Consider the following 15,942-nt stretch of genomic DNA (forward strand, 5'->3'; position numbering starts at 1 on the left):
GTGTTTATATATGCACAATAATTTCTACACCCTAACTAATAATTATTTGCTTATTATATAATTATTTAATGTAAATAGAATGGAATAATTGTAATATCCTGAGCCCTTTAATGTTAAGTTATATAATTGTGAGTTCCCCTTTGAAAGACAGGGTAACTGTACATGAGTATTTTCATCTTGCTAATTAAAATCATATATATTGTAATGGTTCCATCCTCAAGTAAGTTAAAATACAAGTGCCAATATATTTACCTATTCTAAGCAAGAGGCATGATTGGCACTGGCAGCATGGCAGCTGGGTACCACAGCACAAACTTATCCCAAAGGTGAAGATAATTGTTACTTCGATCAAATGTTTAATTTCCCTCTTTTAGGGCAGAATTTTGTCTCAGGATTCAATAAGTGTTGGGAATTCTAAACTAATGATACCTCGTACATTATCGAAATTATTTTTTATTTTGAAATCCCTTTCAAAAAATTATTTTTTCCATGATTAAATTTAAGCAATTGCAAAGGATATTTATTTAGATTTTGGGTAGCTCAAAAATTCCTGGAAATAAGTGCAGATTTATACTTGAAACCTATAGAAACAATATATAAATCACTGCATCTTACTCATATACATTAAATTAGATATGTTACTTACATATAAAACTCACTGCACAAAATAATGACAGTTGGACACTCAGAAACTTCGTCTTTAGTAAAACTCAAAATGGTTCATTTACCCTAAACATAAAAATGCTACACAAGAATGGACAGTACATTTTATTCCCAAATGAGCTGGTTATTATCATGAAAATCTTCCCATGTTTTGTTACCTTGTTCCTAATGAAGGTATGGAAGGTTAAACACTCCTCCATTTTCATTAAGAACCAAATATGTAACATTCTAACAAATTGGACACGTCTCAACTCTTTTAATCTAGGAGAACATGGAAAATCAAATGTGATTATCACACAATCAACATTTCTACAAAACTTATTGAATGCAGACACCTTTATTACCATCATTTCAATTCAAATTAGTATTCTTTAAATTGGCTTAGTATATACAAGCAATCAATTGCCCAGCTATCCTCCTAAACCAAAATAATAGTCTATTTATATTAGATAATACACAATTATTAAACAGATAACACAAAAACCTCGCTATTTCAACATATAAAGGATAGTTCATTCCTTATGAATTACTCAGAAAAATACACTTGCCAAGCTTTCAAGGTTTGTAAGGGAATCCAAAATATTTTGATTAATGAGTAATAGCTTTGAACCCAGAAGTTGATTTTTATAGAAATTTTCTTATGTAACTTGTGAATGAATTTAATAACAGCAATATGTACTTGATCAAGGTATTTATATTCACATCAACACCTGTATGCAAAGTATGTAAACTTATCAAAATTAACTCATTTTTGGGGACATTTAGACATGTGGATACTCCAAGGATGCAGTGTTCTCCAAAGTCTCCAGGGACATGTTGTGGATGATACCACTCTAAGACCAGCTAAGGCTGATGTGATGATCAATTGCTGGTGGACCAAGGTCAAACTGTACCTGTCTTAACCATTTAATTAAGCAACTGCTACCGAACACCCATGACATTACTCTGAAAATTTCAGTCACAGGTAACATGAAATCATCATCTTGCATTTATATACTTTTTCAAAGAACCAAATCATGTAATCTGGAATATTCATAAACTCTAGTCAAAATAAGCAATTCTTTAAAAAGTTAAATAAATTATGGTAATATCCAACAAAAAAAAAAAAAAAAAAAAAAAAAAAAAAAGCAGAATTACAAGTTTGGCCTGTCCCAAGTGACCCCAGCATAATCATGCATGTAAGCCCTCTTTCAAATAACTAGATGTTGGCACTTCAGAAGTTTCCCCCTCTTATATAAGAAAAAAAAATGGAATGTACAGGAGTAGTAATGGTGCCAGAACAGTACTAAAATTAGAGGTCCTGAACAGCAAAGATATTATTACAGTAGTTATCATACTGTAGCATTATGTTCAGATTTCAAGATATGTGAACACACCAAATAAAATAAATTTCAAACAGAAAGACCAGGACAACAGCAACAGAGGGTTGCATAAATTTGACAGCCTCCACTATTTAAATAATTCTAATTCAGTAAAACTGCACTGGTACAGAGAGAAAACATTGTTTCATCACAAGTTAATCATCAAATAATTTCATCCCAGTAAAGTGATGTTCAAATTTTGCAAATATCGACTTGACAGAAAATACCCTGGCCCACCATCTTAGATACCTGGTTTATGTCATGCCTATTACAAAATTTTTATTATAACATATGTTATCATGATACACTAAGTGAAGATCTATAAGTACGAAAATTTGAGTTACAACTTATTGGTTCTTTGAATGATGAATATATTTTGTCTATTGCAAATGATAACAATAATAATAATATTAAGGTTGAAATTGACATTTCATTCACACAAATTTTCACAAATAAAATGTTACTTTGACTTAGCGAGGTTTTAGTGAATGTCCAAGAAAAGACATGACGTTTAGCGCTGGAAATTTTGCGTTTTAATCAGTAGCGTTGCCGCTTCAGGTCCCAGTTATCCTGCCTCGTCATTGCATCTCGCTTCAGTCCTTGTTGGTAATGATCCAGACCATAGCTCTGCTGGCAGCCTGAGTTTAGCATGGACTGTGGATGAGATTCCTGTGAGTAGTGGTCCCCTGGCATTCTTGAATTTTCACTTCTAATTTCACTAAATCGATCCATCTGATGTCTACCTTGTATTCCTTGAAGCCCATCCTGGCAGCAAGAAAATACACAAGTGTATATACCTTGAAAGGTACTAGCTAATGAAAGTTCATCTGCTATGAAAATGCTTTTCAGCCTTCCATCAGTGTTAGAATATCTTACAACCATTACTTTTTTTATATTATTATATAACTATGCAAAGAATAATAATACACATGAAACAGAAAAAGGAATATGTGAAACACATGTTGCTTGAAAGCTGTGACAATGAAGAAGCATTATTTATCTATTTCACTGTCTTATAAATACATATTCTGAAAATAAACATTGTTTCACTTCACTTAAATAGTAGAATCTAAAATATGTAGTAGAATGGATGTTTATGTGTTACTAAACATGACTGATGTGATGATTTTTCTTGAAGAGAAAGGTGTATTATTAAACACACACACACACACACACACACACACACGGCCCGGTAGCTCAGTGGTTAGAGCGCTGGCCTCACAAGCCAGAGGACCAGGGTTCGATTCCCCGGCTGGCTGGAGATATTTGGGTGTCTCCTTTCACGTGTAGCCCCTGTTCACCTAGCAGTGAGTAGGTACGGGATGTAAATCGAGGAGTTGTGACCTTGTTGTCCCGGTGTGTGGTGTGTGCCTGGTCTCAGGCCTATCCGAAGATCGGAAACAATGAGCTCTGAGCTCGTTCCGTAGGGTAACGTCTGGCTGTCTCGTCAGAGACTGCAGCAGATCAAACAGTGAATTACACACACACACACACACACACACACACACACACACACACACAAGTATGCAAAGAAAGGTAATTAAGTGTCTAAATAATTTAACATGATAAGAAGAGATGGAAGAATACTTCTAGTTGGAGACTTTAACTGTAAAATAGTAAACTGGAGAGAGATGGAAGTAATGAATAATGCTAGACAGTGGAGTGGGGAAATGTTACAGTTGACTATAGTTAATACAATGGATCAATGGATGGAGTCAACAAGGTACAGGGGAAGAAGAACCATCGTTGCTTGACCTAGTATTCACAAAGAAACCAGAGCCACCACCAAACATACAATACCTTAGTCCAATGGAAAGAAGTGATCATGTGACATTAGAGATGCAAATACAGGAGGAAGATAGGATAAGTTACAGAGATGACTACAAAGGAGAGATTAAATTATGCAAGAGCTAATTTTTTAAAATGAAGGATCTTTTTTGCTGATATTGAGTGAAGAAACATTACATATGGAAAGATAATACAAGGGAAATATGAAATATTCTTACAGATATATAATGATGGAGTACAAAAATATGTACCATTTTATAGAGTTGAGAAAAAAATACACGCTTGGTACAATGCTAGATGCATAGAAGCTAAAAAGGCAAAAGATAAAGCTTGGAAGAAACTCATAAAACAGAGATATGACAACAACAGGCGGCAGTATAGGGATGCAAGAAATTAATATATTAGAGTAAGGAGAGAAGAAGAAAGAAACATTGAAAAAGATGTGGTGAATAAAAGCAAAGACGAACCCAAACTTTTCTACAAGTTTATAAATGGCAAAATGAAGAACAAGGAAACAGTAGAGAAAATAATTAAAGGAGGGAAGACGTAATAAACAGAAAAGAAAATGTGTGAAATAATGAATGAGAGCTTCAAAACGGTGTTCACTGCAGAAGATTTCACGGAACCTAATAGGGCATTGCATTGCTAAGGTTTACAGGAAATTGCAGTGCACAAGGAGGACACTGGAAGATTATTGGATAAGTTGGATGTCAGAAAAGCAATGGGGCCAGATGGTGTATCAGGCTGGGTGTTAAAAGAATGTAAAGAGCAACTACTGGATCCAATTTGGAAAATAACTAAAAGTTCAATAAATGAAGGGAAAGTTCCACTAAAATGGAAGAGAGCCAACATAATACCGGTATTTAAAGGAGGAAAGGCAACTGAACCACTAAACTACAGACATGTCACTTACAAGTGTTTTGGGGAAATTGTGTGAAATAATTATCAAAGAAAAATGCGTTAAATATCTAGAAGAGGAACAAGTCATATCGAACAGACAATTTGGGTTCAAGACAGGAAGGTCCTGTGTATCAAACTCATTAAGCTTTTACTCGAGTTATTGTAGGACTGGAAAACAGAGACAGATGGGTGGACACAGTATACCTGTATATAAAAAAGGCTTTTGATAAAGTCCCTCATAGAAGACTGCTTTGGAAACTAGAGAATATAGGAGGACTGCGAGGAACTTTGCTAGAATGGACAAGAGATTATTTGAAGGATAAGGAGATGAGAACTGTGATCAGAGATACATTCTCATCTTGGGTTAAAGTAAGAAGCAGAGTGCCACAAGGGTCAGTGTTAGCTCCCATTATGTTTCAAATTTATGTAAACGACACTCACGTTGGGGTAAACAGTTATATTAATTTATTTGCTGATGATGCAAAACTGCTAAGTTATCAAAACCAGGGAGGACTGTCTGCTGTTACAGGAAGATATAAACAAGACCTATGAATGGATTAGGAAGTGGAAATTGGAGTTTAATGCTAAGAAATGTCACATAATGGAACTAGAAGACTGGTATGGAACTATTTAATGGAAGAGGAACAAATAATGAAGACTAAAGAGGAAAAAGATCTGGGAATGATTATACAGGAAAATCTGAGCCCTGAAAAACACATAAGCAAGATATTTGGTATATCATATAAAATGTTGACTAACATAAGTGTGGCATTTCAATACATGGACAAAGATATAATGAAAAAAATCATCACAAGCATGATACGTCCAAGGCAGGAATATGCAGTGGTGTGGTCTCCAGCTCTAAAAAGATGTAAGAAGATTAGAAAGGATACAGAAGATTGCTACAAAGATGGTGCCGGAACTAAAGGACCTCACACATGAAGAACGACTGAAGGAAATGGAACTACCAACCTTACAAGATAGAAGAGAATGAGGGGACCTAATAACAATGTACAAGATAATCAATAGCATTGAAAAGATAAACAAGGAAGACCTGGTGCTGGTGACAGAAGATGAAAGGACAAGAGGACATGTAAAGAAGATCAGGATGAGACAGTGTGTGAAGGATATTGGAAAATAGTTTCCGTATTTTGCTGTTGCATTATCAGCTCGACACAACCTTCCAGACAACTATCCCTTCTTCTTCAATGACACTCAACTGCCTCCCCCTTCCACACTGAATATCCTCAGTCTGTCCGTTACTCATAACCTTAACTGGAAACTTCACTTCTCATCTCTTGCTAAAACAGCTTCTATGAAGTTAAGCATTCTGTGGCAAGTTTTTCCCACCCTTCCAACTGCTAAGTCTGTACAAGGGCCTTATCCATCCTTGCATGGAGTACTCTTTGCATGTCTGGGGGGGGTTCCACTCACACAGTTTTATTAGATAGGATGGAATCAAAAGCTTTTCGTCTCATCAACTCCCCTCCTCTGACTGACTGTTTTTAGCCTCTTTCTCACTGCCGAAATGTTGCATCTCTTTCTATCTTTTATTGCTATTTTCATGCGAACTGCTCTACTGATCTTGCTAACTCCATGCCTCTCCTCCTGCGACCTTGCTGCACATGGCTTTCTTCTTCCTCTCACCCCTATTCTGTCCAACTCTCTACTGCAAGAGTTAACCATTATTCTCAATCATTCATACCTTTCTCTGGTAAACTCCGGAACTCCCTGCCTGCTTCTGTATTTCCATCTTCCTACGACATGATTTCTTTTAAAAGGGAGGTCTCAAGACATTTGTCCCTGAATTTTAGTTAACTCTCTTGACTTTTAAGGGAACTAGCAACCAAGCGGGCCTTTTTATTCATTCATTTTTTTCCCCTTGTTCAGTTGCCCATCCTGGATAAAAAAATGAATAAATAAAAAGTGCTAATTAAGAAAATAGATAAGCCTAGACACAAGGAGTGGTTTAACTGATCTGAGTTAGCAAGGATGGAAGGAGAAAAAGCCTGGAACAGATGGAGAAGAAATAGATGACAAAATCATTGGTTAGACTATGCTCAGAAAAGAAATGAGTACATCTAGATTCAGAGAATGGAACAGAAAAACTACAAGAAGCATATAGTGGATAAATGTAAGGACCAGCCAAAATTGTTGTACAGATATGTAAACGGCAAGCTGAAACACAAAAGAAAAATTAGCAAACTAAAAAACAATAATGAAACATACAAAGAGTGAACAACTGCTTCCAGTCAGTCTTCACCAGAGAAAGCGACTTCCAATGTCAAACCCCAGTCAAATTAACTGATAGTGTTTGTGAAATACAAGTGTCAGTAGAAGTAAGGAAAATAATGGAAGAACAAAATGTAAGGAAAGCCTCAGGTCCTGATGGAGTGTCAAACTAGATTGTAAAGAAATGCAGTCACTTTAGCAGACAAAGTCCACAACATCTTTATGAGTTGCTTAACAGAGGGGTAAAGTACCAAAAGACTCAAAAAGAGCAGATATTGTACCCATATTCAAAGGGGGAAATAAGGAGAATCCATTAAACTACAGACCAGTGTCACTGACCCGTGTAATAACAAAAATATGTGAAAGGATAATAAAGAAGAAATGGATGGAATATCTGGAGGAGAAAAGTATGTTGACAGATAGACAGATAGTATGGATTCAGAAGAGGAAGATCATGTTTGCTATTGCAAGAAAGGGATGGATGGGTGGACTGCATTTACTTTGATCTAAAGAAGGCATTTGACAAGGTTCCACACAAAAGGTTACTGTAGAAACTTCAACAAAAATGGAGGACTAAAGGGAGGACTTCTCAAACAGAAGGCTGACTTTCTAAAAGACAGAGAAATGAGAACAATTATAAGAGATAAAAAATTGGCCTGGAAAAGTTTTAAGTGGAATTCTGCAGGGGTGGGTATTAGCACCAATAATGTTTACGGTATATGTGAATGATATACCAGAAAATATAAACAGCTACAGCAGAGGACACTAAATTAATGAGGAGGGTGAATAGAAAAGAAGATTGTGAGGCACTACAACAAGACAGATAAAATAGTGAAATGGTCACTCACATGGGAAATGAAATTTAATACAAAAAAGTGAAGCATACTAGAATTTGGAATGAGCAAAAGTATGCCAAAGGGAGTTTACTCAATGGGGATTGAAGAAATTAAAAAAGAAATTTGATGAAAAAGACCTATGAGTAACCACTGTGGATAACTTGTTGCCAGAAAAGCACATAAATTGAATTATAGGAAATGCCTATGAACTTTTGAGAAATATAAAGGTGGCATTCACTTACATAGACGAAGATAACATAAAAAAAAATCTACTCTAATATGCCCAAAATTAGAATATGCAGTTACAATATGGTTCCCAAAAAAAGAAACACATACTACAGAAAATGCAGAGGGTAGCAACAAAGCTTCCCCCAAGTTTAAGTGAACGGTCATATGAAGAAAGGCTACGAATCCTAGGTCTTACAACCTTTGAACAAAGAAGGGAAAGAGGAGATCTAATAGCAGTGTACAGAGCAATGAATGGACTGGAAAAATTAGATAGAGAAGACTTACTAATCTGGGACACCAGTGACACATGGGGATATGGAAAGAAATTAAGAAAGGACAACTGCAGGAGAGATATCAAGAAGTTCAGCTTTCCACAAAGACATGTAGAGGTGTGGAACGGTTTAGCTGAGTCGTTGAAGCAAGGACAATCAATAAATTCAAAGAAATTTGGATTTTCATAGATATGGAGACAGGACAGCACGAGCATAGCTCTTTTCCTGTATGCTACAACACTACACCGCGTAGTGTAGTGGTTAGCTCGCTCGACTCACAATCGAGAGGGCCGGGTTCAAATCCCGGTAAGCGGCAAGGCAAATGGGCAAGTCTCTTAATGTGTGGCCCCTGTTCACCTAGCAGTAAATAGGTACGGGATGTAACTCAAGGGGTTGTGGCCTCGCTTTCCCAGTGTGTGGAGTGTGTTATGTGGTCTCAGTCCTACCCGAAGATCGGTCTATGAGCTCTGAGCTTGCTCCGTAATGGGGAAGACTGGCTAAATGACGAGCAGACGACCGAGGTGAATTACACACACACACACACACACACACACACACACACACACACACACACACACGCGTAGTGTAGTGGTTAGCACGCTCGACTCACAATCGAGAGGCCCGGGTTCGAGTCCCGGAAAGCGGCGAGGCAAATGGGCAAGCCTCTTAATGTGTGGCCCCTGTTCACCTAGCAGTAAAAATAGGTACGGGACGTAACTCGAGGGGTTGTGGCCTCGCTTTCCCGGTGTGTGTTGTGTGTTGATGTGGTCTCAGTCCTACCGGAAGATTGGTCTATGAGCTCTGAGCTCGCTCCGTAATGGGGAAGACTCGCTGGGTGACCAGCAGGCGATCGAGGAGGTGAATGAATTACACAAGCATGATACATCTAAAGCTGGAATATGCTGCAGTGGTGTGGTCTCCGACCTCTAAAAATGATATAAGAAGATTAGAACGGATTCAAGGGATTGCTATAAAGATGGTACAGGAACTAAAGGACCTGACATATGAAGAAAGACTGAAGGAAATGAGACTACCAACCTTACAAAATAGAAGAGAATCAGAAAACCTAATAACAATATACAAGATAGTCAATGGCATTGAAAAGATAGACAAGGAAGACCTCTGGTGCTGGTGACAGAAGATCGAAGAACAAGAGGACATCTAAAGAAGATTAGAATGAGGCAGTGTGTGAAGGATATTGGAAAATACAGTTTTCCACATAGAAGAGTAGAAAAGTGGAATTCATTGAGTGATGAGCTTGTTATACCACATAATGTGCATAACTTTAAAAAAAATTGGATAAATGGAGACAGAGACAGGACACAATGAACCTTGCTCACCGCTGTACAATACAACTAGGTAAATACACACACACACACACACACACACAAGAAAATTAGAGAGACTACAAAAAATGGCTACAAGAATGGTTCCAGAATTTAAAGGGATGACATATGAGGAGAGACTAAAGGCTATGGATCTATCAACCTTGGAGCAGAGAAGAGAGAGAGGGGATCTGATACAAGTTTATAAATTGATTAACGGAATGGATGAAGTGGATAATGAGAAACTGATCCTGAGAGAAGAATATGACTTTAGAAGCACAAGATCGCATAGTAAGAAACTAAGGAAGGGACGATGTCTGAGAGATGTTAAAAATTTAGTTTCCATAAAGATGTGTTGAGACTTGGAACAGTTTGAGTGAGGAAGTGGTGTCAGCAAAGAGTGTACATAGTTTTACAGAAAATTTGGATAAGTGTAGATATGGAAATGGGACCACACGAGCATAAAGCCCAGGCCCTGTAAAACTACAACTAGGTAAATACAACTAGGTAAATACACACACACACACACACACACACACACACACACACACACACACACACACACACACACACACGAGATAAGAAGTCCACTTGGAAGGAAGTTATAAGCGGGGTTTCGCAAGGTTCTGTGTTGGCCCCAATTATGTTTGCAATATACATAAATGACATGGACGAAGAAGTAGAAAGCTATATGAGTTTCTTTGCAGATGACGCAAAACTTTTGAAGAAAGTTGGGTTGCACGATGATGGTAGAACTCTACAGCAGGACTTAGATAGACTATGGGAATGGAGTAAAAGATGGGAGATGGAATTCAACATTAAGAAATGCAGCATAATGGAATTTGGGAAGAGCAAAAATAGGATAACAAGACAATATAAACTTGGAGAAGAGAAGAATAAGAAGGTGGAAAGTGAAAAGGACCTGGGAGTTATCATAACAAATGTCCCCCAATAAACATATAAAAAAATTGTTGGTGAGACCTACAACTTACTAAGAAATATTAGAATTGCATTCTCATATATTGATGAAGATATGGTGAAAAAGTTATCGGTATCCTCGATCAGACCAAGACTGGAGTATGCAGCAGTACTGTGGTCACCTAACACAAGGAAGAATATCAGGAAATTTGAAAGGATACAAAGAACGGCCACCAAACTAGCCCCAACCTTGTCGGCTCTTAAGTATGAAAAGAGACTGGAATTACCAACACTGGAGTAGAGAAGAGAAAGAGGCAACCTGTTGACCATCTACAGAATAATGAATAATATGGAGTTTCCCGATAGGATTGACCTGCTGGAGAGGGACAGAAAGGACACAAGAGGACATCGACTAAAACTCAGAAAAGACAACTACAGAAGAGACTTCAAGAAAAACAACTTCCTCCAAAGAGTGATAGATATATGGAACGGACTGGACAGAGAAGTGGTGTGTGCAAAGTCTATACATCACTTTAAGAGAAAATTAGACACTGTGAGATACAGAGACGGGACAACACAAACATAGGCTCCCCTCCCGTAAAATACAACTTGGTAAATACACACACACACACACACACACACACACACACACACACACACACACACACACACACACACACACACACACACACACACACACAGTCCTACCCGAAAATCGGTATATGAGCTCTGAGCTTGCTCCATAATGGGGAAGACTGGCTGGGTGACCAGCAGGCAACCGAGGTAAATTACACAACACACACAACTGAAATTGTTCTACAGATTCATAAATGGAAAAAGTAGGCAAAAAGAAACAATAGAAAGGTTAAAAGGAGAGAACGGGATGGTGGAAGACCCAAAAAGTATGGCAGAACTATTAAATAATAAATTCTAGGAGGTCTTTACTAAGGAATCCAAATTTGAAAGGCCACAGGGTAATAGAGAGACCGTCTATATGAAAGAGGTTAAAGTAACCAAGCTTGAAATAAAAGAGTTAATGAAGGAATTGGATGAAGAGAAGGCAATGGGACTGGATGAAGTCTCAGGCAGAATACTGAAAGAATGAAGGGAAGAACTAGCAAGTCCTATATACATCATAAAATGCTCAATAGAAAATGGAACAGTACTAGTAGACTGGAAAAGAGCTGAGGTGGTTCCCATATATGAGAGCAGAAGGAAGAACCTTTAAATTACAGACCGGTATCACTAACTAGTGTAATATGCAAGATGTGTGAAAGAATAATAAAGAAACAATAGATCGAGTTCCTGGAAGACAACAAATTAATATCAACTAGCCAATTTGGTTTTAGAAAAAGACGGTCGTGTGTAACAAATTTACTGAGTTTCTACTCTAGAATAGTTGATATACAAGAGAGAGAGGGATGGGTTGACTGTATTTATTTAGATTTAAAAAAAGGCATTTGATAAAGTGCCAAATGCAAGATTACTGTGGAAGTTAGAGGGCAAGGGTGGCTTAAAAGGAAGCACATTGAGATGGATGGAAAATTATTTGAGGGGGAGAGAAATAAGGACAGTAGTTAAAGATATAAAGTCCAAGTGGAAAGCAATAGAAAACGGAGTGCCGCAGGGGTCAGTACTGGTGCCAATACTTTTCCTCATATATATAAACGACATGCCAGAAAAAGTGAACAGCTACATAAATCTGTTTGCGGACGATACAAAACTGTGCAGAGTTATAAAGCAAAAAGAGGATTGTAAAATACTGCAGGAAGACCTAAATAAGATCTGGGAATGGAGTAAAAAGTGGGAAATGGAATTCAATGTTGACAAAACCTATGTCATGGAAATGGGAAAGAGTGAAAGACGACCCGTGGGAATCTATAAGATGGGAGATGGAGTAGAACTGGAGAAAGTAAAAACGGAAAAGGACTTGGGAGTGACGATGGAAGAAAACAATCAGCCGGTAAGCCATATTACATGATAGAATTTTCAGAGACATATAATTTACTAAGGAATATTGGATTAGCATTTCACTACATGGACAAAGAAATGAAGAAATTGATAAGTACTATAATAAGACCCAGATTGGAATATGCAGTAGTGTGAACCCCCCATTAAAAAGAAACACATAAGAAAGTTGGAAAGACTACAAAAAAATGGCTACAAGAATGGTTCCAGAATTTGAAGGGATGACATATGAGGAGAGACTAAAGGCTATGGATCTACCAACTCTGGAACAGAGAAGGGAGAGAGGGGATCTGATACAAGTTTATAAATTGATCAACGGAATGGGCCAAGTGGATAATGAGAAACTGATCCTGAAAGAAGAATATGACATTCGAAGCACAAGATCGGACAGTAAAAGGCTAAGAAAGGGAAGATGTCTGAGAGATGTTAAAAAATATAGTTTCCCACAAAGATGTGTTTAGACGTGGAACAAGTATGAGTGAAGAAGTGGTGTCAGCAATGAGTGTGCATAGTTTTAAAGAAAAATTGGATAAATGTAGATATGGAGACGGGGCCACACGAGCATAAAGCCCAGGCCCTGTAAAACTACAACTAGGTAAATACACTATCACTTACCTGAAACTACTTATAAAACTACTTTTCATTATACAGGCAACCCCCGCTTAACAAAGGTTCACACAACAAAATTTCGCTACAATGAAGATTTCATTTTACGAACACCAAACTTGCTTTAACGAAATTTTATCCAGGTAATTTTTTCCAAGTTTGAAAACCTCGCCGTATCAAGCAAGCCGACAGGCTTTTGAATACGCCAGCGCCTCTCGTGGACAAAACGTGCACCACTCACTCCCCTAGTTCAAAATAATAACAGCGTCAGCAGCAGCTCGTCTTTCCTCACTCTACATGCCACCAAAACGCCCTGCAATGTCGCCTAGCATTGCTTAGAAGACCAGGAAGTCTCTTACTCTCAAAGTGAAGCTGGATATTAATCACAAACATGAGAGAGGTGAGAAAACTAATAGCATTGCTTCCCACCATGGTTTGACTCCATCTACTGTCTACCATTTTCAAGTCAGCAGACTCTATTAACCCCTTCAATACGGTGATGCCTATGTGGGCGTCATGAAGCCCCAGTAGCAAATACGGTGACGCCTACGTAGAAATCATATTTCTTTTCTGAGCTTTCTTCAGTTCAGTTGTCCCGTATAGCGTGTTGGATACCAACTTCACACGCCATATGCTGTCCTTGAAATCCTAGTGTTCCTCTCACCATCCTTGTCTCCACCAATCACTAAAGATAAGCTACATGCGTCCCGCCTTGTGTCTAAAATTACCCAATGGCATAGACTGTTCCCATCTCTCTCTCTCTCTCTCTCTCTCTCTCTCTCTCTCTCTCTCTCTCTCTCTCTCTCTCTCTCTCTCTCCATTCCTCCTCCTCTCCCTCTCGAAGATAAGTTACATCACACGCCTTGTAACATTCACACACACACACACACACACACACACACACACACACACACACACACACACACACACACACACACACACACACACACACACACACACACACACACACAAATACAAAACAACAAATTTTCTAATCTCTCTCTCTCTCTCTCCAAGAGAGAAGCGTCCACTTTCCTCTTCAAAGGCGATATAGTGACTAAAAAATAGCAGCATAATACACAAAGACAAGTATGACAAGCTTGCACGAGTTTCCAGCTCGGCGGCACTACCACCCGTATATCATACAGGCGGGCTTTTTTAACATCCGGCGCGAAGGGGTTAAGAAGGCTGGTGAGATCATATCTTCCTTGCAAGCTAAAAGAACCACCTGAACTCGTGACTCTGCAACGAATAAAATGGAAAGCCTTGTGGAAATGGGGTACAATGATGCACCCTTTGTTTACATTTCACAGGTTACCAGCTAGCGTATTTCCCGCTCCACTCTCCCTCCCTTCATAAATTTAAGATCATCAACATTATAAAGTTACTTACATACATACATTAGTGTACATTATAATGACTTTGTCTTAAATTAAACTGCTTAAATGTTAACTTCATAATTTTTACTTTCATTAAACCTTTTACTGTATCATGATGCACTCTTGCTTTGTTTACTCTCAATGGAAGCTCAAGTCAGGGGTTAAACTTGTAATAATTGGTTCGCTTAACGAAAATTCGCTTAACGAAGGGTTTTTCAGGAATGTAGCCTCTTTGTTAAGCAGGGGTTGCCTGTATCCTACAAGATATATTTCATTAACCATATGTTCTACATATCCTACAATAGTGGATGACACTAAAAGAGCATAGATTTTTCAATATTTTTTTATCCTGTAGACATACCATTCCACTGTTGTAGTTGCCTCCTTGAGAACTCAACATGGCTGCTCTTTCCATCTCCAATGCCTTCTCTTTTTCTAGTAATTCTGAGGGAAGATGATTCAATAATTTTAGATTTATATATATATATATATATATATATATATATATATATATATATATATATATATATATATATATATATATATATATATATATACACACATACACAGTAGTACCTTGAGATACAAATTTAATTCGTTCTATGAAGGAGCTTGTATCTCAAAAAAATTTTCCCATTGAAATATATTTTGCATCCTACTGTTTGGAGAAGGTGAAAAGAAACACAGGTGCAGGGAAGTGAGTTTATTCCCGACAAGTTTTGCTTCTGAAGAAGCATACAGTGAACTAGTTTGGAATAAACTCACCTCCCTGCACCTGTGTTTCTTTTCACCTCCTTCTCCAACTCTACTGAATGTCTGAACATCCTACCGATTGTTAATACCATGAGATGTAGAACATCAAAGCAATGAAAAAATAATTTATAATAGCTTTTCTTTATCTGAATTTTATATTGTACTTATTAATATCTCTCTCTCTCTCTCTCTCTCTCTCTCTCATGCATCTACATAAAATACCTACCTCTTTTCAGCTTTTCATTCTCGTACTTTTGATTCACAAAATCAAGCTGTCTTTTAAGCTGCTGCATCTCACTTTGAAGATTTGGTCCAAATGGCACGTCCTTTCTGCACATGTCGTTTCCAAACAAGAAAGGACTTCTACCTGGTGATCTGTTGAGCCAATAATGATTATAATTACATGCAGCTCCATTATATTTAAGTTATATTCAAGAAAATGTTTGCCTGTTTATACATATCAAATGAGTGAGAGTATATACTATTTCCTTTCATGCACTCAAATCCAAATATTACTAATTCCAGTAATAAACAAGAAATCTTAAAAAAGAAAAAGAAAAAAAATAAAAAAAATCTGGACCTGCTTTGTGTCAACAGCCTTTTTAGTCTCCTTATCTTGTATGAAATATATTTGAAATGTATTTATGCTTAATTTTTTTTTTTTAATCTACATATATATATATATATATATATATATATATATATATATATAT

At 37.4% G+C, this 15,942-nt stretch overlaps 1 protein-coding gene across 4 annotated transcripts in view; it reads right to left on the minus strand.

The window, feature by feature from the left end:
• Positions 1 to 437: 437 nt before the first annotated feature.
• The window catches only part of LOC123503878 (CCHC-type zinc finger protein CG3800-like), a 33,317-nt gene continuing 17,812 nt past the window's right edge, over positions 438 to 15,942 (minus strand). For 3 of the 4 annotated variants that reach the window (XM_045254024.1, XM_045254025.1, XM_045254026.1), the window contains exons 6-8: positions 15,456 to 15,604; positions 14,838 to 14,920; positions 438 to 2,789 (exon numbers count right to left, since the gene is read on the minus strand). In XM_045254024.1, coding sequence (XP_045109959.1) covers positions 2,562 to 2,789; positions 14,838 to 14,920; positions 15,456 to 15,604 — 460 coding nt within the window. In that variant the 3' untranslated portion in view covers positions 438 to 2,561. The remainder of the gene's footprint in view (positions 2,790 to 14,837; positions 14,921 to 15,455; positions 15,605 to 15,942) is intronic. The other variant, XM_045254027.1, reaches the window with a different exon arrangement.

This window comes from Portunus trituberculatus, chromosome 14 (genome assembly GCF_017591435.1).
Source record: "Portunus trituberculatus isolate SZX2019 chromosome 14, ASM1759143v1, whole genome shotgun sequence".
In the NCBI taxonomy this organism is placed as follows: Eukaryota; Metazoa; Arthropoda; class Malacostraca; order Decapoda; family Portunidae; genus Portunus; species Portunus trituberculatus.